Genomic DNA, 23,536 nt, shown 5'->3' on the forward strand with positions numbered 1-23,536 from the left:
GTAAGGGATAGAATACTTAATTTGGTAAAATACAGTGAGCATAAATTAATGGAAAGGTTATGGCTATTGTATTTCCTTACGTTCTTTGAATACTCTTTCCTAAACTGGTAGGCAATGCAAATATAATTTGCCAGTATTTCAAAAGTGATACTATACAAAAGGTTGTCTTCCAAAGCCAGTAAACATTCAGAAAGGCTAGAAGGGACCACTGTGATAATCTAACCTGACCTCCTGCCTAATGCAGGCCATAGACCTTCCCTGAATTAATTCCCATTAGAACTAGAGCATCTTTTAGAAAAATATCCAATCTCGATTTAAAAAATACCAGTGATGGAGAATCCACCACAACCTTTGGTAAATTACACCATATTTTGAATCTGAATTTGTCTAGCATCAACTTCCAAACACTGGATATTATTTTACCTTTGTCTTCTAGATTGACAAGCCCTCTATGATTATATTTCTGTTTCCCTTATAGGTTCTTATAAACTGTGCTCAAGTCACCCCTTAAACTTCTTTTTTAAACTGAATTGATTGAGCTCCTTGAGTTTATCACTATAAATAGGCTTGGCAAGATTTGTTTTTTTTATTCCATAAATGCCATTAAATGTCAATTTCACCATGCACATATAAACCAACAAAAATATTTTCATTGATAATAATTGAAGTTTACAGATAAGCAAAGGAAGAAAAATTCAGAACTTCTTAGAGTTTGATTTATGGGTATCTATTTTGTATATTTTGACATGTGATACTGACTGCCCTTCCCTCCCCCCGCAAAAAAAAAAAAAAAAAAAAATTCACAGTTGTGCAAAATTATAAGTCAATAAAATAAAAAATCCTGCCTAAAAATAAACATTGATATAATCCATCAAAATTGTTTTAAAAAAATATCTAATTCTGCCAAGCCTAACTAAAAGGCATGTTTTCCAATGCTTTAATCATTCTCTTGGCCCTTCTCAGAATCCTCTCCAATTTACCATCATCCTTCTTGAATTGTGGACACCAGAACTGGACACGGTATTCCACTAGCAGTCATACTAATTCCAAAAACAGAGGTGATATAACCTCCCTACTCCTACTCGATATTCCCCTGTTCATACATCCAAGGGTTACATTAGGCCTTTTGGCCACACCACCACACTGGGAGCTCACATTCAGCTAATTACCCACCATGACTCTTTTTCAGAGTCACTGCTTCCCAGGATAGAGTCCCCCATCCTGCAGGTAAGGCCTACATTCTGTGTTCCTAGATGTATAAATTTACATTTGGCCATATTAAAATGCATTTGGTTTGCTTACGCCCAGCTACTCAAGAGATCCAGATTGCTCTGGATCAGGGACATGTCTCCTTCATTATTTACCACCACCCCTCATCTGTGTCATCTGCAAACTTTATTAGTAACGGACTGTCCTAAATGTAGCATATAGCTGGGTTGATAGTGGATATTATTCTTTAGCCATGGCCTCAATACTTGGTAGTGATTAAAAGAGAAAAAGGAGCTTTGATTGGTTAGATAAAGGTGCAGAGTAGCTATGAACTGAATTCATTTTTCCACAGAAATGTAAAGTACTGGTGAAATACACACTGAAATATTGTGTGCAGTTCTAATTCCATGTTATAGGAAGAAAACTGCAGGGATTAAAAAATTGCATAAATGAGCAAGCAGCATGAGTCAGGGGCTTGGGAGGAATGAGTCACAGCATGGAAAGAATAGAGCCAGGCTTATAATTCAGAAAGAGAGAGACTAAGAAAGGATTTTGTGGATTATAGATAAGAGACTTACAGGATAGATATAGTAGGGATTTTGAAAAACTAACTAACTATCTCTACATCAAGGAGCCTTGGATTAGATTTTGGGGAAACTATAGCTAAGATTATAGTTAAAAGCAGGTCAGGCAAAATTTCTGTACATAACTAGCAGTTGAAATATGGAGGAGGCTGCCAAAGTCAGCAATGGAAGGACATAATTGTGTAAATCACTTCAAGAGGGAGCGTGGGTACATTTTTGGAAAGTGAGGGAATCAGTGGGTATAGCTATTAGCGAAGCTTGTGGAATTAAAACTATGAAACGCAAGTTGATTTATATTTCGCAAGAATGCAAGGGGCAAGCTCTGCTGCCCTTAATGGTTCTCACATTTTTGCAGCATCCTGCAAACTTTAAACAGTAGCAATGCAAATCAATTAGCGATTTCTGAATTTATAGATATTTACATATATGAAAGCCTTCTACAATAGATTTTTAAATGTCTTGGAGATTATTGCAAAAGGCAGTATTTATATTATGATGAGTGATTGGGGTCTGGTGGCAATACCATAGTATACCATCATAAACATTTCTGAAAGAGATGTTGAAATGCATTTTTACTCAGAGCCCATTACCCTAAATTTTAATGTAGTTAACTTCAGTTATTTTTTCCCCCACCATTACTTTGACCCATAACATCTAACTAACTTTATATACCAGGGGTTGGCAACCTATGGCACGTGTGCCAAAGACTGCACGCAAGCCAATTTTTAATGGCACGCTGGAGCCTGCTGGGACTCCAGCGTGTCATTAAAAATCCTGCCCAGCCCGCTCTCCTTTGCCCTCCCCTCCCCCCATGGGGGCAGGGAGCAGAAGCATAGCCGTGCACACAGGATGGGCAAATGACCCCACTCTCCCGGCATGGCAAGCCGCGGGTTCCACGCTACTGGGCCGGAGCGCAGCAAGCTGCCGGCCCCTCCCACGCCTTCTCCCCTCCCCTGGAGCTCTGCCGCCACACGCGCAGCGCTCTGGGGGTAGGGGCTGCATGCTCCCGCGGGGCCATGTTTGGCTCCGCGGGGAGGGAAAGACGCTCCCCGCTCACCCGGAGCCCTGCCGCTGCACACGCAGAGCTCTGGGGGCCAAGGCTGCGCGCTCCCGCGGGGCAGCTTATCAGGCTCTGTGTGGAGCCTCATGGTAAGGGGTGGGCATGGGGGCAGTCAGGGGACAGGGTGGGTTGGATGGGGCATGGGAGATGGATAGGGGTCAGGGCAATCAGGGGACAGGAAGCAAGGAGGGTCCTGGGGGGGCAGTTAGAGACAAGGAGCTGGGGGGGTTTGGGAGTTCTTAGGGGGCAGTCACCCAGCCCTCTCCCCTGAGCCCTGACCCCCCCACACACACACCCTGCACTCTACCCTGAGACCCACACACACACCTCAGACCCCTGCCCTGAGCCCTGTACCTCCCTCATACACACCCAGCCCTCTGCTTGACTCCTTCATCCCACCCCCACAACCCAAGCCCTGACTCTGGCACCCCCACACATCCCCAGCCCCCACTCTGCCCTGACACCTGCACCGCCTCACATCCCCAGCCCCCCCACACCCCATGCACCCGCCACATCCCCACCCTGACCCAGAACAACAAACGGGAGATCCTGCACTCCCCCCACGTTCCCATCTGCACCCCTCACATCAAATGGGAGCTGCCCAGGTAAGTACCCCACACCCAAACCTCCTGCCCCAACCCTGAGCCCCCTCTTTCATTTTAGCTCCTGGCCCGACGCTTCACCCCCAGCCCTGTGCTCAGTGCACTGCCACCATCAGCTCAATGCTGAGAGACGAAGAGAATGACCAGAACCAGGGAGAAGGTAGTGTGACAAAGTTCCTCCTCTATCTTGATGGGTCCTGCGCTTATTGGCAGTTTCTTGCCTCAGAGATTCACCATGTGGGTTGGGGAACAGCCCAGAGACCTTCCCCTCTGGAAGGGCCCACAGTCCAGGTCAATTGGGAGGTTTGGGGGGAACCCAGGCCCACCCTCTACTCCAGGTTCCAGCCCAGGGCCCTGTGGACTGCAGCTGTCTATAGTGCCTCCTGTAACAGCTGCATGACAGCTACAACTCCCTGGGCTACTTCCCCATGGCCTCCTCCAAACACCTTCCTTATTCTCACCACAGGATCTCCCTCCTGGTGTCTGATAACACTTGTGCTCCTCAGTCCTCCAGCAGCACACCTTCTCAGCTCCTTGCGCCTCTTACTCCCAGCTTCTCACACTCACACCACAAACTGGTGTGAGCTCCTTTTTAAAACCCAGGTGCCCTGATTAGCCTGCCTTAATTGATTCTAGAAGCTTCTTCTTAATTGGCTCCAGGTGTCCTAATTAGCCTGCCTGCCTTAACTGGTTCTAGCAGGTTCCTGATTACTCTAGTGTAGCCCCTGCTTTGGTCACTCAAGGAACGGAAAACTACTCATCCAGTGACCAGTATATTTGCCCTCTACCAGACTCTTGTACACCACTGGTCTGGGTCTGTCACAGTAGGTACCCACTGTATGTGGGGAGGGCCGGGACCCCAGACTGGCAGCGGGCTGAGTGGATCCGGCAGCCAGGATCCTGGCTGGCAGGAGCCACCGGATGGAACCCCTGAGCAGCAGTGAGCTGAGCCGCTCAGTCCACTGCCGGTCTGGGGTCCTGGCCACCGGCCCCACACAGCCCGCTGCTGGTCTGGGGTTCTGGCTGCCAGACTCTTGCCAGCCGGGGTCCTGGCCGCAGGCCTCACTCAGCCCGCTGCCGACCTAGGTGAACAGAACCCCAGACCAGCAGCGGGCTGAGCGGGCTGGTGGCGTAAGATCAACATTTTAATTTCATTTTAAATGAAGCTTCTTAAACATTTTGAAAACCTTGTTTATTTTACAATACAACACTAGTTTAGTTATATAATATATAGACTTAGAGAGAGAGAGACCTTCTAAAAAACATTAAAATGTATTACCGGCACGCGAAACCTTAAATTAGAATGAATAAATGAAGACTCAGCACACCGCTTCTGAAAGGTTGCCAACCCCTGTTATATACCATTAATCTTTTGTAGCATCTGGGTACATTCTGCTTGAATAGAGAAAGCCATGCCACCTGATCCCACTCTGGGAATGGTGGGGTTTGATTGAGTGCAAGTCTGTGTTAAAAATGTTATGTGATCATGTAATTCAAGACTATTATAATGCACACGTACAAGTGGGCTGAATTAAAGTTGAACACATTGCATTTCCTAACTTCTGAATGTTTGACTTTGCAACCTTATCATTCTTTTAAGGTGGTTTTTTGTGGTGTAATAACTACAAACAGTACATGGTAACCAAACTACTCAATTCCAATGCAAGTTATAGTAAAATAAAAACTACCAAACACTTATAACTATGTAAAGCAAGTACAAATAAATCTAGCAACAAAACTTCGCTCTCAATGCAAGCCTCTTCAAGTAATATGATTGTTGTTTAAGGCACTGCAAATAAAAAAAGTGGCTTAACTCAAAATGAATTTTAAAATAAATTAGTGTATATCTATTGCTAGAGAAAATAAAGCTATTCAAAAGAAATTGTGTAGGGTTAGTGTACTTGTTGAGGAGGGGGAACTGGGTTTAAAACAAGATAAAAAATGGAGGCCCAGAATGTTGAGCTGTGACATGATAAAAAGCTTACTGGCTCTATTTGGGATACACTAGATAGCTTGATTAACCACCTTGAGGAACTGAGAGTCTCTTTGGAACACATCCTTGGATAGGAGGGGAAAATACATGAGAAATCCCTATTACAAAAAAAGATGAAAATTTAAATAAAGGCATATATTAGACATACCATGTGCTCTCATGATGGCTGACATTAACCACTGTGCTTTCATTAACAGCTCCTAGATGTTTATGCTTGAGGATTGGAGACAGGGTAATCTCAGTGGAGGGTCCCTTACTATGAAGCTCACTTCCTCTGGCAATCTGTCAGCATTTATTATCCTTCAGAGAATGATGCAGAGCTCAGCTATTCAGCCAAGCCTTTGCTGGATGCATTTTGGCTATGATATTGTCTTATATGTTCTCACTTTTCTGCTATCATTTCTGGTGAGGGAGTGGCTAGTTGCCACAAAGTTAGTATTGCTGCCCAAACTTCTGTTTGTTTTTGTGAGTGATTTGCAATGATGAGACTGTGATAGATTCCATAAGTTATAAAATACTAAATACAATGTGTATGCTGCATGCTTCCACTATCAAACATGATACAAGACATTTAACAATTTGGCACAGTCATGCAGCTGTTGATTTATACACACCGTCATCAGCTAGAATGATAGGTGAGATTAGAAAATATAAAGGAATAAAGAAAGGATACTGGCAAAGTACAAGACAGTGTTAACTATGGGTTACTGATCTAATCTGAAGTGGCTATCAGAGTGTATATATATATATGTGTGTGTGTGTAACACTGACCGGTTGGAAATAGTGACCATAATATAATAACATTTAACATCCCTATGGTGGGAAGAACACCTCAACAGCCCAACACTGTGGCATTTAATTTCAGAAAGGGGAACTATGCAAAAATGAAGGGGTTAGTTAAACAGAAATTAAAAGGTACAGTGACTAAAGTGAAATCCCTGCAAGCTGCGTGGATGCTTTTCAAAGACACCATAATAGAGGCCCAACGTAAATGTATACCCCAAATTAAAAAACAGTAAAAGAACTAAAAAAGAGCCACCATGGCTTAACAACCATGTAAAAGAAGCAGTGAGCAATAAAAAGGCATCTTTTAAAAAGTGGAAGTCAAATCCTAGTGAGGTAAATAGAAAGGAGCATAAACACTGCCAAATTAAGTGTAAAAATGTAATAAGAAAAGCCAAAGAGGAGTTTGAAGAACAGCTAGCCAAAAACTCAAAAGGTAACAACAAAATGTTTTTTAAATACATCAGAATCAGGAAGCCTGCTAAACAACCAGTGGGGCCCTTGGACAATCAAGATACAAAAGGAGTGCTTAAAGACGATAAAGTAATTGCGGAGAAACTAAATGGATTCTTTGCTTCAGTCTTCATGGCTGAGGATGTTAGGGAGATTCCCAAACCTGAGCCGTCCTTTCTGGGTGACAAATCTGAGGAATTGTCAGGGCGGTTAAACACTGGAATAAATTGCCTAGGGAGGTTGTGGAATCTCCATCTCTGGAGATATTTAAGAGTAGGTTAGATAAATGTCTATCAGGGATGGTCTAGACAGTATTTGGTCCTGCCATGCGGGCAGGGGACTGGACTCGATGACCTCTCGAGGTCCCTTCCAGTCCTAGAATCTATGAATCTATGAATTATCTGTTAGGTTCACTCCCTCTGGGGCACCTGGCATTGGCCACTGTTGGAAGACAGGATACTGGGCTAGATTGACCTTTGGTCTGACCCGGTACTGCTGTTCTTATGTAACATATGGAAAGGGAATAGAAAAATACAGTCACCAGTCGCTAAGAAAGTGATAGGGGTCAGGGGCACCAGAACACAAGGGGCCAAGGGACCATGGCCCTCCCAGTTTTTAAAGTGAATGGACCTGGTCAGTCCACTTTTTGCCACGGGCCCAGCCCCTTGCCCCTCCTCTTCCCCCCGAGGCCTTGCCCCCTGACCTGGCCGGAAGCTGGAGCCCAGCACGGGTAAGAGCTGCCCTGGGTCTGGGAACTTGGGCAGCTATGGGGAGCCACGGACCCTCCACCTGCCCAGGGTGGGGGGCCCCAAGAACAGCTCCCCATGTCCCCACCCCCCAGACTCCCTGCCCAGGGCAGGTGGAGGGTCCACAGCACCCCACAGCTGCTCAGGCGGCTGTTACCATGGCCCAGCTGCTGCTCTTCGGCCCCCGAGGCCCCACCCCCCGGCCAGAAGCCGGAGGCAGGTCAGGATAAGAGCCACGCAGAAAGCTGTGGGAAGCCATGGACCCTCCACCTGCCCTGGCAGGGGACCCCGGGGGTGGGGACATTGTTGCCCTGGTGGGGATAGATTTAGGCATTTCCCAGGAGAAATTTATATAAGATAGCAGCTATTCTGAAACACTCAAGAAAACAAACATTAGTATGATGATGACACTGAGTTTTGGGGCGGGGGGAAGAGGATGAAGAGGGAATAGAGAGATGTCCAAGAATGAGGTCATAAAAGTACATTCTTTTCTATTCTAATGAGGTTCTCATCATAGTATATGAGTGCCTTCCAGTAGTGCACTAAATAATGTGACTAACATCCATCATGTGTTTGTTCTCTCATCGCCTTCCCAAGGAGAGAAGTGTATGTGCAGTGGAGTGTTTTGTTTTGGAAAATACAATTTATTTATACACACAAACATACACTCGCATTGCTATATGTTTATGTTAGAGAAGGCAAGGTCAAAGAAACATGCGTTGCGCTTAGAGCAGAAGTTTTGTGATGATCCTTAGTTCCTGTGGGAATTCATTCCACAGCCATTGGCCAACCCCCTAGAAAAGCCTGTCTTCCGCAAACTGCATTCCCTCAGTGGTGACAAATAAGCTCCAGTCATAGGTGTCTGCGTTAGGTAGAGGCCAAAAGGCATGGATTCCCAATAGCCTCATTGCTATTCATATTCTGCTGGAGAGGGTTTGTCCTGAAAGATCAAGTGGAACAAAGAGGTGTGGTCCATGGAATAGCATGTGTAAACTGCTATTTTTTAGCATGTTAACTCAATTAAACCTAGCATATATACATCTACGCAAGCTGGAAGTAGCTCCTCCAGCTTCAGTGCAGACATACGCAATGAGTGAGCTGGTACTAAATGAGATATGTGGTTCATTTAATGTGAAGAAGCAGAAGTGAAATAAAAATTACTGGAAACATGACTGATTTGTCAGATTTAATGACTCTCTCAGATCAGACACTCTTGTTTCTGTGTTTGATTCTGAGTTCTTATCTATTCTATACCATTTATCCTAATAAAAACTTTCCATTTAAACAAAAATAGTGATCAGAGAAGATAGATGGTACAAAACAATGTGAATGAAATAGTCTGGGAACAGAAAACTTGAAGCTTATATTAGATATACATAGAATTGAGGTGTATGATCTATTGCCATCACCAACCAAAGGACAGATGGCAGTAGGAGGATCCCTATACTATATACCAAGGAACAACCCACATCATCAGATTGACACAAGGCCCTATATTTGAGGGCTATTATCACTTAAATGAATTATTGATAGTTCTCACAAGTTGTCTTCAGTTAAGAGCTTAGGAAATGCACGTATCAAGTTTTATCATAGAGGGTAAAAAACCAATGGAGAAGTCCACACAATGGTGTTTGCAATAGCAATGGCCTTTAAAATGACCTTGTAACAGAGCCCTTGGTGATTCCTCCCTCAGGAAGTAGGGGAACTTGACCACATCCAGTTATCTACACAGGGTGGTCACAATATAGGCCCACTTCCCTATTTGCAAGGGGAGCTCTGCCCTTTATAGTTAGTTGGTTAGTTAGTTCCCATTACACCTCTGGTGTTTAGGGCAGCAATGAAGTTCCTCCACGCCTGTCTGTTTCTGGCAAGTCATTCAATGGTTCCCCAGCTGTGCTCCAGGTTTTTCAGCTCAGCTTCCACAGCTCTTCACCTTGTTGTTTTTGGGCAGCCTCATTTTCATTTGCCTTCAGGTGTCCATCTTACTGCTATTCTGGTGATGGAATCAGTTTTTATCTGAAGCACATGCCCAATCCATCTCCAACACCTCCTGGCAATGATGGTGGTCATATCTTCTTGGCTGCACTGTGTGAATAGGTCTTGGTTTGAAATTATTCTGGGCCAAAAGATATGGAGGATTTTTCTGAGGCAGGCTGTATGGAATGAAGACAGTTTGGACATGTCATACTTCGTCATTCCCCAGCATTCTACACTATAAAATAGTGTTGAAAGTACTCAGCTCTGATAAAATCTTGAGTTTGGTTTTGGTGTTGTATTTTGATGATTTCCAGACTGTATTTAAGCTCCTGAAGGTGTTCCTGGCTTTATTGATTCTGTTCTGGATGTCCTGGCTTGTTCCACTGTCCTTGCTGATGGTGCTGCCCAAGTATGTGAACGTTTCTACATTGGTGAGAACATGATCCTCTATCTGTACTGGTGATGGTGAAGCAATATTAAAGGATATGATATCTGTCTTATTGTGGTTGATTTTCAGTCCAATTTGCTGGCTGAATGTGTTGAGTCAGGTTGTTTATTCTTGTATATGATGTTGGGTATTGTGATAGGAGAGTAAGATCATAAAATATCAGGGTTGGAAGGGACCTCAGGAGGTTATCTAGTCCAGCCCCCTGCTCAGAGCAGGACCAATCCCCAGACAGATTTTTGGCCCAGATCCCTAAATGGCCCCCTTGAGGATTGAACTCACAACCCTGGGTTTAGCAGGCCAATGCTCAATCCACTGAGCTATCCCTCCCCCCTCATTATCTGCAAAGTCCAGGTCTTCAAGGGATGAGAAGGGTGTCCATCTAATGCCTCTTGGCATGTCTTCTGTTCTACACCGCATTACCCAGTCAATGGGAATGCTGAAGAGGATTGCAGACATAACACACTCTGACGTACTCCTGTGTCTGGTGTCTGTGCCTTGTCTAAAGATCCCCAGAGTCTGTGTCAGTGGGGGCTTTCTGCTCCTGGCACGTTCAACCATACTGGCTTGGTCTGTGAGGGAGGGGCCAGACAAAACAGACACTCTGGTCCTACAGGTTGGGGGTTAGCACAGGACTAGGGAACTGGCTAGTCTATAGTGCTACCAACGATCCAACCCCAGTGTAATGGGTTTGGGGAAATGGCTCTGACTGGCTCTTTGAGACAGGTTCAGCCTGTCTGTCTTACCTTAAGAGTCCGCTATATCCTAGGCAGGAAACCTTCACCCTGACCCTTAGGAAGAGTTCCCTGTCACTCCTGCAGTCTGCTGTTTAGGACAATCTTTCTCTCCTCTCCTGCCCCTGCCCCTGACCCTGCCTGCTTTTTCCTCCCTTTTAAAGGCCTCCTCTCTATCATGCATAAATGACAAGGCTGGAAGAGTAGGGCTAGCCCTGCTGCCAGGACCTCTCTGGCCCCTTACTTGTCCATGTGCACCCCAGCACAGACCTACTTGTTAGAGCTGAAGCTAAGTTTTCCAGCAAAGGTAGCCACTACTTACAAGACTAGTCTACTTCACAATCCTATAAAGCAAGCATTCATGACAAACCTAACTCTCCATTAGTGAGATAGTGTTAAGGTGGCCCAGTCATTTAAAAACTGAACTCTGAGACAGCAATAATAGCACAAGATATGATGGAATAGGTGTAAAAGCCTTTATCAAAAGTGAGTTGTACAAAGTTTCTCATGCCAGACTGATGAGTTCATAAAAAAGAAATAAAATTAATATTTATTTACACTGTCTTATTGCAGTATGCTTTTGGAGTGCCTGTTACTGAGAAGACTGTGTCCCTCTAGCAAGGCTGTTTGTCCAGAGCATTGCTTGCTCTGGAGCAGTGACACTTCTACCCATTTAGTTGTCATCAGAGGTCAAATGTGCCTCGTTCCAGGAATATTATTGAAAAGGTGAAAGTATATAAGCAGTATAAACAGCTTTCCTCCATTTTTATGCAAAGACTAGGAGTCCCATACAAAGCACATTGAAGTCAATGCAGTCATATTGACTTCACTGCACTTTGGATCAAGCCCTTAATGGCCTGTCTGTTCTGTGCTAGGCAGCCTGGTCTAGTGCCTGAAAAACCTGCTCTGCATCTGAACACGAGCTTCTCAGCTGTCAGTCCAGGACAGTGGAGTCAGCTACTTCTATATTAGTATGCTGACTTCAGAACTGATAACATGCAGAAATGAAAAGGACAGCACAAGAGTTAGACCTTTATTTGAGCTGTCAGATTTAGAGGAAGTATATAGCAAATATTTGGACATTTGAGAAAAGGGCAAACACTGAGAATTAATTCAAACTGTTGATAGTTTATTTTTTATTGAATTTTGTGGTCAAAATTATTTTCATTTGATATGTGAAAGAATCCATCACTTTTTCCAAAGCACCACCCAGAATCTGCAACAGGTGATGTTCTAAGATCCCCAGTGCCTGTACAAATAGAGAGTTCAGCTGAGATTTGTAAACTAGAGATCATGAGTTTTAAGGAATTTGTTTATTCAGCCTACAGCTTCCAGTTTGTGTAGAAAGCCAACATTACAAAGTCCTTTCACTGTTCTGTGTCAGGTTACAATAAGAAACAAGTTGGATGATCAAATGATAAAGCAAATTGTAATTTAGTTTTATACAATCCTTATCAACACACAGAGCGTAATTATAACTAATACATCAAGATATTATGAAGAAAACAAATCAGAATATCAGAAAAACACAATAGTTACTCTTTTGTATACTTTTATTTATCTGCATTCAGTCTGACTTATAAACTGCATGGAATCATACATATAATTACATACACAAAAAACTACATTAAAAGAACATTGTAAGATTACAAAGTTAATCATTTAAAAGTTAGGAAATGCCAGAATTCAGTTGCCTGTGCAAACTTCATTCAGCCCCCTTGTGTGTGAGAGAGTACTATTGCTTTACAGATTGGGAACCGAGGCACACAAAATAAGGTCAAAACCATCCACTAATTCTGGGTGCCAAATTTGAAATACTCTGATTTTTCAGAGTACTTAACATTATATAGCATGTATATGTTCAAACCACAGCTTCCATTGGCTTCAGTTGCAGCTGTGAGTGCTCAGAACTTCTGCAAATCAGACCACAGGGTCTAAAGTCAGGCAATCAGAAAATGAGGAAGATAATTAGTGGCCACCCACTTGTGAAAAGTTTGGTTTAAGTGATTTGAGTAGCATCATGTAGGTTCTCTCTGCCAGAAGCAGGGGTAGAATCCATGTCTCTAGGGTAAGGGTTCTCAAACTTCATTGCACCGCGACCCCTTTTTGACAACAAAAATTACCACACAACTCCAGGAGAGAGGACTGAGCCCTGAGGCCGCCCAAGCCCCGCCACCCCAGGCGGGAGCAGGCCAAAGCTGAAGCCTGAGCTCCACCACAGAGGGTGGGGGCGCCAAAGCCAAAGTCCAAGGGCTTCAGCCTTGGGCGGGGGCCTGTAGCCTGAGTCCCGTCACCCAGGGCTGAAGCCAAAACCCGAGGCCCGCTGTGAGGGCTCGGGCTTTGGCTTCAGCCCCAGGTCCCAGCAAGTCTAATGCCAGCCCTGGCAACCCCATTAAAATGGGGTTGTGACCCACTTTGGTTCAAGAACCGCTGCTCTAGGGCATCATTCAACTGCCTTAACCATGAGACCCTCCTTTCTCTTCCTGCAATTCCCTGCCTCATTCTCTACACATTTTCCATCCCTGTTCCTCCTGATCTATGCTAGGGTAACCAGACAGCAAGTATGAAAAATTGGGACGGGGTTGGGAGGTAATAGGAGCCTATATAAGAAAAGACCAAAAAATCGGAACTGTCCCTATAAAATCAGGACATCTGGTCACCCTAATCTATGCACACCCCATCCCTGGCCCCATCAAGTCAAAGGACCTCCCTCTCAGTCTCCTCCTAGAATTAGCCAAGATGGCCATCCATCACTTCAAGAGGAGAAAGCTGGGCACAGGGCACCCAGCAACTGTGGGGCCTATTTCCTGTACCTCGTCTGCTCATGTCTCTAGGCAGAGTTCCTCTGGGCAGCATCCACTGACTCCTTGGATACTTTAGAGAAGCAGTGGGCGCTGTCCAGGGTTCGCTGCTTGGGGTTCTCCTCTGGATCCCTCATTTTTAAAATCTTACCTCACTCCTGCTCCTGTGGTTTTTTTTTTTTGTTTTTTTTTTTTTTTTGGTTTGTTGTCTCAAAAACTCAACTGTAGCCTGGGCTTTGTGGTCCCTCCTCCTTATCTGAAGGGCAAGCCTTTAGTTTTGGGCAGGCCTAGACTCACCTGCCCCAGTGGTACAAATAGTACACACTTTCCAGCTTCTGCAAGAAATGAGGCAGGGATTCTACAGACAACAGCCTTCTTTGGACACTAACCTGATCATCCCCAGAGCAGATCCATCCTGTGTACTAAATATAGCCAGGGTTCTGTGAAAAAATAGAATCATAGAACTGGAAGGGACCTTAAGAGGTCATCTAGTCCAGTCCCCTGCACTCACGGCAGGACTAGGTATTATCTAGACCATCCCTGACAGGTGTTTGTCTAACTTGCTCTTAAAAATCTCCAATGATGGAGATTCCACAACCTCCCTTGGCAATTTATTCCAGTGCTTAACCATCCTGACAGTTAGGAAGTTTTTCCTAAAGTCCAACCTAAACCACCCTTACTTCAATTGAAGCCCATTGCTTCTTGTCCTATCCTCAGAGGTTAATGAGAATAATTTTCCCCTCCTCTTTGTAAAAACCTTTTATGTACTTGAAAACTGCTATCATGTTCCCTCCCCCCCCCCAGTCTTCTCTTCTCCAGACTAAACAAACCCAATTTTTTCAATCTTCCCTCATTAGTCATGTTTTCTAGACCTTTAATCATTTGTATTGCTCTTCTCTTGCATTTTTCCACATATTTCCTGAAATGTGGCACCCAGAACTGGACACAATACTCCAATTGAGGCCATATCAGTAGAGCCATACCAAATTCACAACATGAAAAATGCGTCACAGACCATGAAATCTGGTCTTCCCCTGTGAAATCTGGTCTCTTGTGTGCTGTTACCCTATACTGTATAGATTTCATGGGGAAGACCAGTGTTTCTCAAATTGGGGTCCCTGACCCAAAAGGGAGTTGCAGGGGGGTCACAATGATATTTTAGGGGGGTTGCAGTATTGCCACCCTTAGTTCTGTGCTGCCTTCAGAGCTAGGCGCCCGGAGAGCAGTGGCCATTGGCTGGGCACCCAGTTCTGAAGGCAGCGCCCCGACAGCAGCAGCACAGAAGTAAGGGTAGCAATACCATACCATGCCACCCTTTACTTCTGCACTGCTGCCTTCAGAGCTGGGTGGCCGGACAGTGGCAGCTGCTGACTGAGGGACCAGTTCTACAGGCAGTAGCGCAGAAGTCAGGGTGGCAATACTATACCATGCCATCCTGACTTCTGCACTGCTGCTGGTGGTGGCTCTGCCTTCAGAGCTGGACTCGCAGCCAGCAGCTGCCGCTCTCCAGCTGCCTGGCTCTGAAGGCAGCGCCACTGCCAGCAGCAATGCAGAAGTAAGGGTAGCAGTACCGCAACCCACCCTTACAATAACCTTGTGACCCTCCCACAACTCCTTTTTGGGTCAGGACCCCTACAATTACAACACCATAAAATTTCAGATTTAAATAGCTGATATCATGAAATTTATTATTTTTAAAATCATATGACTGTGAAATTGACCAAAATGGACCTTGAATTTGATAGGGCCCTAATTATCAGGGCAGAGTAGAGTGGAAGAATTACTTCTCCTATCTTGCTCGCAACACTCTTGTTAATACATCCCAGAATGATGTTTGCTTTTTTTTTTTTGCAACAGTGTTACACTGTTGACTCATATTTAGGTTGTGATCCATTATCATCCCTTTCTGCAGTACTCTTTCCTAGGCAGTCATTTCCCATTTTGTATGTGTGCAACTGATTGTTCCTTCCTAAGTGGAGTACTTTGCATTTGTCCTTATTGAATTTCATCCTATTTACTGCAGACCATTTCTCCAGTTTGTCCAGATCATTTTGAATTTTAATCCTAACCTCCAAAACACTTGCCACCCTTCCAACTTGGTATCATCCACAAACTTTATAAGTGTACTCTTGATGCCATTATCTAAACCATTGATGAGTATATGATCATATAACTGAAGACTATCATAATGTGTATGCAGAAGGAGGGCAGACTCGGGTGTACAGACAACCTTAATTCTGTCATTTCCTACCTTTAAGTGCTTTAACTTTGCAAACTTAATAATGTTCTCTTAATGTCATTTTGTGTGTGTAATTTCCTAACTTTAAAAAAAGAAATTCATCATGTGGCCTTATAAAGACATCCACATCAGCAGGGTTGGAATCTTTAGTTGTGCTGCACCAACCTCTGCTACTTGAGCTAACAAGTAACTGAGGCCTGGTCTACACTACGACTTTAATTCGGATTTATCAGCTTTAATTCGAATTAACCCTGTAACCGTCCACACAACGACGCCATTTAATTCGATGTAAAGGGCCCTTTAAATCGATTTCTGTACTCCACCCCAACGAGCGGAGTAGCGCCAAAATCGATTTTAGCAATTCGAATTAGGGTTAGTGTGGCCGCAATTCGATGGTATTGGCCTCCGGGAGCTATCCCACAGTGCATCATTGTGACCGCTCTGGACAGCAATCCGAACTCGGATGCACTGGCCAGGTAGACAGGAAAAGCCCCGCGAACATTTGAACTTCATTTCCTGTTTGCCCAGCGTGGAGAGCACAGGTGACCACAGATACCTCATCAGCACAGGTAACCATGCAGGCTGATAATCGAAAAAGAGCACCAGCATGGACCGTGAGGGAGGTACTGGATCTGATCGCTGTATGGGGAGAGGATTCAGTGCTTGCAGAACTTCGTTCTAAAAGACGAAATGCAAAAACTTTTGAAAAAATCTCCAAGGGCATGATGGAGAGAGGCCACAATAGGGACTCTGAGCAGTGCCGCGTGAAGGTCAAGGAGCTCAGACAAGCCTATCAAAAAACAAAGGAGGCAAACGGTCGCTCCGGGTCAGAGCCACGGACATGCCGCTACTACGCCGAGCTGCATGCAATTCTAGGGGGGGCTGCCACCACTACCCCACCTTTGTTCGTGGATTCTGGGTCGGGGATAGTCTCGACGCCTGAGGATTCTGCCGAGGGGGTAGAGGAGGAGGAGGAGGAGGAGGAGGATGAGCTTGCAGAGAGCACACAGCACTCCCTTCTCCCCAACAGCCAGGATCTTTTTCTCACCCTGACTGAAGTACCCTCCCAACCCTCCCAAGCCAGTACCCAAGACTCTGACCCCATGGAAGGGACCTCAGGTGAGTTTACCTTTTAAAATATAAAACTTGTTTTAAAAGCAAACGGTTTTTAATGATTACTTTGCCTGACTTTGCATTCGCGGTCAGTTCAGCTACTGGAAAAGTCTGTAGCTACTGGAAAAGTCTGTTAACGTGTATGGGGATGGAGCGGAAATCCTCCAGGGACATCTCAATGAAGCTCTCCTGGAGGTACTCCGAAAGCCTTGCCAGAAGGTTTCTGGGCAGTGCATCTTTATTCCCTCCTCCATGGTAGGACACTTGACCACGCCATGCTTGCAGCAAGTAATCTGGTATCATTGCCTGACAAAGCCTGGCAGCGTATGGTCCCGGTGTTTGCTGGCATTCAAGCAACATCCGTTCTTTATCTTGTTGTGTAATCCTCAGGAGAGTGATATCACTCCTGGTAACCTGGTTGAAATACGGGAACTTAATTAAGGGGACAGAGGTGGCCATTCCTACTGGGCTGTTTGCCTGTGGCGGAAAATAAATCCTTCCCTGCAGTTAGCCAAGCGCAGATGGGAAATTGGCCCTGAGTTTTTCGCGTTTGGCTAGCAGGGATCTTCCCTGTTACCAGCCACGCGGTGGGGGGAGGGTACCGTGATCATCCCAGAGAATTCATGGAGGGGGGGGGGGCGGCGGCGGGGGGGGGGGTAGTTTGGTGCCTGCAGGGATCTTCCTGCAGGGTTAGTTTGTTTTCTGGTGCTGCTGAATGTTAACAGAAAAACCGCAGCACTCTACTTGCCTGAAGGGGCCCAGACAAGCACCACCACACTGCCCCCCCCCCCCCAACTGGCTGAGATTGGCCAGGCTTCTGCAGCACTCTACAAGCTATGCTTGGTATGTTGGAAAGCACGGACGGCGCTGAAGCTTACCATGGCCGCATGCAAGCCGAATTCTGTTGCTGGAACGTGAACCTCTGTTGCCCAGACCTGTGATTGATCTCTAGCAGCAAAGTCACAGGCACTCAGCATTAAGAGGCAAAATGCGACCTTGCACAGAAATCACATGTGCTATGTAATGTGAACAGTGTTGGTCACCGTGAAAGAGTATAAGCATTGTTCTGCAAAATGTAGCTTTTAAAACAATTCTCTCTTTTTTCCCCTCCCTACAGCAGCTGCAAATTCCTCAAGCCTCCCTCCTCCATCCCGAAGGTTATCACAGATAAGGCGTCGTAAGAAGAAGACGCGGGAGGACATGTTTTCTGAAATTATGCAATCCAGCAGGAGTGACAGAGCTCATCTGAATGAGTGGAAGGAAACAGTTTCAAAGTATAGGAAAGAAGTCAGTGAACGTGAGGAGAGGAGGGACCAACGTGAGGAGAGGAGGGACCAACGTGAGGAGAGGAGAGACGATCGAGATGAGAGATGGCGGCAGGAAGACCAGAGGATGAAGGATGCAACGCTGGGGCTGCTCCGGCGTCTGGTGGAGGTTCAGGAACGGCTGCTGGAAAACAGACTGCCGCTTCAGCCCCTGTTCCACCCTCCCCCCTCCCCATGTTCCGTATCCTCCTCACCCAGACGTGTAAGAACACGGGGGGGGAGGCTCCGTACACCTTCCCATTCCACCCCAGTAGACAGCCCAAGCAAAAGGCTGTCATTTTTTTAACCTTTTCTTTGTGGCTTTTTCCTTCCCAGCAATCCTCCTCCCAAATACCACCCGGGTTCCCTCCCTCTTTTTCTAATCTATTAATAAAGAATAAATGATTTTTAAATGATAGTGACTTTATTTGGTTTGAAAGAAAGCTGGGGGAAGGGGCAGGGTGGGTTCCTTACAGAAAATCAGTCAATAAAGGGGGCGGGTTTTCATGAAGGAGAAAAACAGATATTTCACACGGTAGCCTGGCCAGCCATGAAACTGGTTTTCAAAGCTTCTCTGATGCACAGCGCTTCATGGTGTGATCTTCTAATCGCCCTGGTGTCTGGCTGCGCGTAATCAGCAGCCAGGCGATTTGCCTCAGCCTCCCACCCCGCCATAAAGGTCTCCCCCTTACTTTCACAGAGATTGTGGAGCACACAGCAAGCAGAAATAACAATGGGGAGATTTCTTTGGCTGAGGTCAGAGCGAGTCAATAATGAACGCCAGCGGCCTTTTAAACGGCCAAATGCACATTCTACCACCATTCTGCACTTGCTTAGCCTGTAGTTAAACAGCTCCTGACTCCTGTCCAGGCTGCCTGTGTATGGCTTCATAAGCCATGGCATTAAGGGGTAGGCTGGGTCCCCAAGAATAACTATGGGCATTTCAACATCCCCAACGGTTATTTTCTGGTCCGGAAAGTAAGTCCCTTGCTGCAGCCCTTTAAACAGAGTAGTGTTCCTGAAGACGCGAGCGTCATGAACCCTTCCCGCCCAGCCCGCGTTGACGTTGGTGAAACGTCCCTTGTGATCCACAAGTGCTTGCAGCACCATTGAAAAGTACCCCTTGCGGTTTATGTACTCGGTGGCTTGGTGCTCCGGTGCCAAGATAGGGATATGGGTTCCGTCTATTGCCCCACCACAGTTAGGGAATCCCATTGCAGCAAAACCATCCACTATAGCCTGCACATTTCCCAGAGTCACTAACTTTCGTAGCAGCACCTGAGTGATTGCTTTGGCTACTTGCATCACAGCAGCCCCCACAGTAGATTTGCCCACTCCAAATTGATTCCCGACTGACCGGTAGCTGTCTGGCGTTGCAAGCTTCCACAGGGCTATCGCCACGCGCTTCTCAACTGTGAGGGCTGCTCTCATCTTGGTATTCTGGCGTTTCAGGGCAGGGGACAGCAAGTCACAAAGTTCCATGAAAGTGCCCTTACGCATGCGAAAGTTCCGCAGCCATTGGGAATCGTCCCAGACCTGCAACACTATGCGGTCCCACCAGTCTGTGCTTGTCTCCCGGGCCCAGAATCGGCGTTCCATGGATAGAATCTGCCCCATTAACAACATGATCTCCAAAGCACCGGGGCCTGTGGTTTCACTGAATTCTGTATCCGTGTCTGTGTCCATGTCCTCATCATGCTGCCGCCGCCGCTGCCTCCTCTCCTCGTTTTTCTGGTCCTGGCTGAGCATAAACTCCACGAGAACGCGCGAGGTGTTTGCAATATTCATGAGTGCTGTCTTGACCTCAGCGGGCTCCATGCTTGCCGTGGTATGGAGTCTGCAGTGTTCACCCACCCAGGAAAAAGGGCGCGAAAATGGTTGTCTGCCGTCCGTTGCTTTCATGCAGGGAGGGAGGGAGGGAGGAAGTGAGACTGTACCCAGAACCACCTGCGACGATGTTTTTTGTCCCATCAGGCACTGGGATCTTAACCCACAATCCCAATGGGCGCGGGAGACTGCGGGAACTATGGGATAGCTATGGATTTGCTACCCACAGTGCAACGGTGCAGAAATCGACGCTAGCCCCGGTACTTGGACGCACACCACCGAATTACTGTGCTAGTGTGGCCGCACTCATTTCGACTTTATACAACCTGTTTCTCAAATCCGAATTATCTAAATTCGGATTAATCCCGTAGTGTAGACAAGTAGTTTGTTAATCCTGTACATGTACCAGCACTACAGAAGGATGAGACATTTTGCTAATGGATTTGAGATGGGGGACACTCACCTCTCAGGAGCACCTTCTCTCAGTTGGGTGTGACCCTGCTCTCTCTCTCTCTTTCTGCTCTCGACACCCCCTGTCAGCTATTAATCTCATCAGGTGGTCTTCAGTGGCCCAACCCTCCAGCCAGTTCACACACTTTCGATATGTGAACAAACAAGAAAGTCCCTTCCAGTGTAACAAAAGTACAACAGGGCCTATCACTATGCCCTTGTTGGTACCTGCAGCACTTGTCTCTGGGCTCAGTCCTTAGCACCTTCTGAGCTAGCTTTAAATCTGTCCCTGCCCTAGTATAGAGCAATGCCCCCAGGGCTTTCTCCCTGAACACTCTTCGCCTTTAGGGTTCTGTGATGTCCCCAGCTCTCCAGCCAGGTCACTCTTTCACTTCCGTTGCCTTCCCGGGGTAACAAAGTTTAACAAATGGTTAGCCCACTGCCAGGTCTTCAGTCCCATCCTAGAGCCCTTTAAACTCCAGCCCTGTGCTTGGGCTTCTAAATGAAACTTGTCCCCTTCTCAGTACAAAAAGAGGTCACCAGAATATTTTTAACGTGCATAAAACAACATATTTTTCGCTAGTCTCATTCTTGGAAACAGTTGAAGCATTGTAGCTGAATATTCAACCTACAAAAGATACCCAGCATTGACAATTTCAGCCCAAATAGTTAATATTTGGAAAGTTGTAAGCAATTAAAAACAGGTCTAATAATAGGTGGCACTACCAGCCCAACCTAGAATAAATTCCTATGGAGAAAAAAATTAATATTGGAAATGTTTTAAGATACAATCGGTCAGATTTAAGTATTGTTAGAAATTTTTGGTTTGTGACCCAAAGGAATCAAACAGTTGTGACACTCTGTAGCTCAGGGAAACACCAAGCACCCCCATGTTCATCCTTGTAAAATGATTGTGTGGGATCCAATGCAAAGTTTGTCATGTTGGGTATCTTCGGAAGGCTCACGATGCACTGAGCATTCTTGTTACAATAATGTTATAGTAATGTTATAGGTTATAATTTCATGTATGTAGTTATGAGGCTGAAAATGTATCCTCATGGCTTAAAATAAGCCCAGTCAAAAACTCTCCAAGAGTGGAGAGGCTGTTCACACCTCATCAGGGCAGGTATAGGACAAATCCAGCCCAGCCTCACAGGAACAAAGGATACTGGCCTAGGCAGCAACAAAAGGATCTGTTGGACTTTGAAGTGAGTCACCTCCCTTCCTTTGGCCAGTTTGGGACTGTGATGAGGTAATGCTCACCTGACTCTCAAGGCGGGGGGGAGGGGCAAAGCCAAGAGGGAAGAAAGAATATTATAAAAGGGAGAGACTTTGCCATGCTCTTCCTCTCTCTTCCACCTACATCTACAGACACCACACCAAGCTACTGAAGCACTGATCAAAGGGGAGAGCCTGGCTGAAGAGCAACCAGCCAGCCTGTGGTGAGAAGCATCTAAGTTTGTAAGGGCATTGAAAGTGTTAAGATCAACTTAGAATGTGTTTTGCTTTTATTTCATTTGACCAAATCTGACTTGTTATGCTTTGACTTATAATCACTTAACATTTATCTTTGTAGTTAATAAATCTGTTTGTTTATTCTACCTGAAGCAGTGCGTTTGGTTTGAAGTGTGTCAGAGACTTCCCTTAGGATAACAAGTCTGGTACATATCAATTTCTTTGTTAAATTGACGAACTCATATAAGCTTGCAGCATCCAGTGGGCATAACTGGGCACTGCAAGATGGAGGTTCCTAGGATTGTGTCTGGGACCGGAGATATTGGTCATTCGGTTGCACAATACAAGGAGCAGCTTACATGCCACAGGCTGTGAGTGAACAGCCCAGGAGTGGGGGTTCTCACAGCAAAGCAGGCTCCCAGAGTCAAGGATTGGAGTGACCTAGCAGATCACCGGTCCAGATAACAGAGGGGAACGTCACAACAGTGTTGTGTGTTCTGTAAACAGAATAAACCCTGGCATAAAAATCTTTTGAATGAATTTGAAACTTGCTATCTTCATTTAAAGTATGGTTGGAGATGGGTAAAAAATTTTAAATTTGAACCAAAGTTTCTGACTAACGTTGTATTTGCTGTTTTATGAAGATATAGATGAATGTGCAACAGGAACCCATAACTGCAGGGCAGATCAAGTATGCATCAATTTAAGAGGGTCTTTCAGCTGCCAGTGTCCCTCAGGTTACCAAAAACGCGGGGAACAGTGTGTTGGTAAGTTCTGAGCTAGCATAAGCGATGTTTGTTGGTTATCAAGGTTCATTTTCAAACTTTATGTGGAACTATAACTTCATATAATTTAGAAACAGGCCCGCCGACGGTGGGGAGGGAGAAAGGGGGCAATTGCCCAGGGGCCAGGGCAATTTAAAGGGGGCGGGGGTGGCGGGAAAGGTTGGCTGCCCGCCCTCCCTAGATGCCTGCTCAGGGCACTCAACCCAGCAGCCAGCCTTGGCTGGGGAGAGGAAGGGGCGGGGCCAGAGCCAGAAGGGAAGAGGCGGGGCCAGAGTCTCTCCTCTTCCGGCCACACTGCCCGGTGCAACGCAGCAGCTGCCCTGGGGCTCAGCTTTTCTAGTGACAGTGGCCAAGTGAGCCGGAACCCTCCCCGGCATGCTCAGAGTCAGCTCCTGTCCCCAGAAGCTGAGCCCTGGGCAAGGCAGGGAGCAACAACAGTGGCAGCCCTCTCCCTCCCTGCCCAGGCTCAGCTCCTGGGGACAGGAGCCTACTCCGAGTATGCCAGGGAGGGCGGGGGGACTCCGGTTCACTCGGGCACTGTCACCAGAAGAGGCGAGCTGCTGCCGCAGCCAGGCACTCTCCCAAGTAACTGCTGTGCTGCACCGTGCATCATCCCGGCGTGGCTCTGGAGCCTGGCGGCCAGAAGAGCAACTGAACAGCAGTGGGAGCCAGGCTGGCACAGCAGGAGGACAGAGCCCCCTGCTCAAGTAACGTGGGATGGGGAGGAGGGGATGGGGAGAGCACAGAGGGCCCGGGGTGGGGGCAGGATGGGGAGGAGTCCCATGGAAGGGGTAATGTGGGGGTGTCACGTGTCCCCCTCTTAGCTGGTGCCCCTCTTTGAGTCCCTCCCATTAGTCGCCTCTGGCAGGGCTCCTAGGCATGCGCAGGATTGTACCGGCAGTGGCGAAGGCAGCCAGCCAGGCACGGGGAAGCCATGGCTGTGTTGGAAGAGCATGCCCAGCAACACAGCCGGCAG

The 23,536-nt window shown here is 46.4% G+C and overlaps 1 protein-coding gene across 1 annotated transcript in view; it reads left to right on the forward strand.

Annotated features, from left to right (window-relative positions):
* The window catches only part of EFEMP1 (EGF containing fibulin extracellular matrix protein 1), an 82,223-nt gene that overhangs the window by 38,804 nt on the left and 19,883 nt on the right, over nucleotides 1-23,536 (forward strand). Inside the window, exon 5 of the mRNA XM_034764296.1 lies at nucleotides 22,420-22,542. Within this exon, the coding sequence (XP_034620187.1) occupies nucleotides 22,420-22,542 (123 nt within the window). The remainder of the gene's footprint in view (nucleotides 1-22,419; nucleotides 22,543-23,536) is intronic.

The sequence above is a fragment of the Trachemys scripta genome, chromosome 3 (genome assembly GCF_013100865.1).
Source record: "Trachemys scripta elegans isolate TJP31775 chromosome 3, CAS_Tse_1.0, whole genome shotgun sequence".
Classification (NCBI taxonomy): Eukaryota; Metazoa; Chordata; order Testudines; family Emydidae; genus Trachemys; species Trachemys scripta.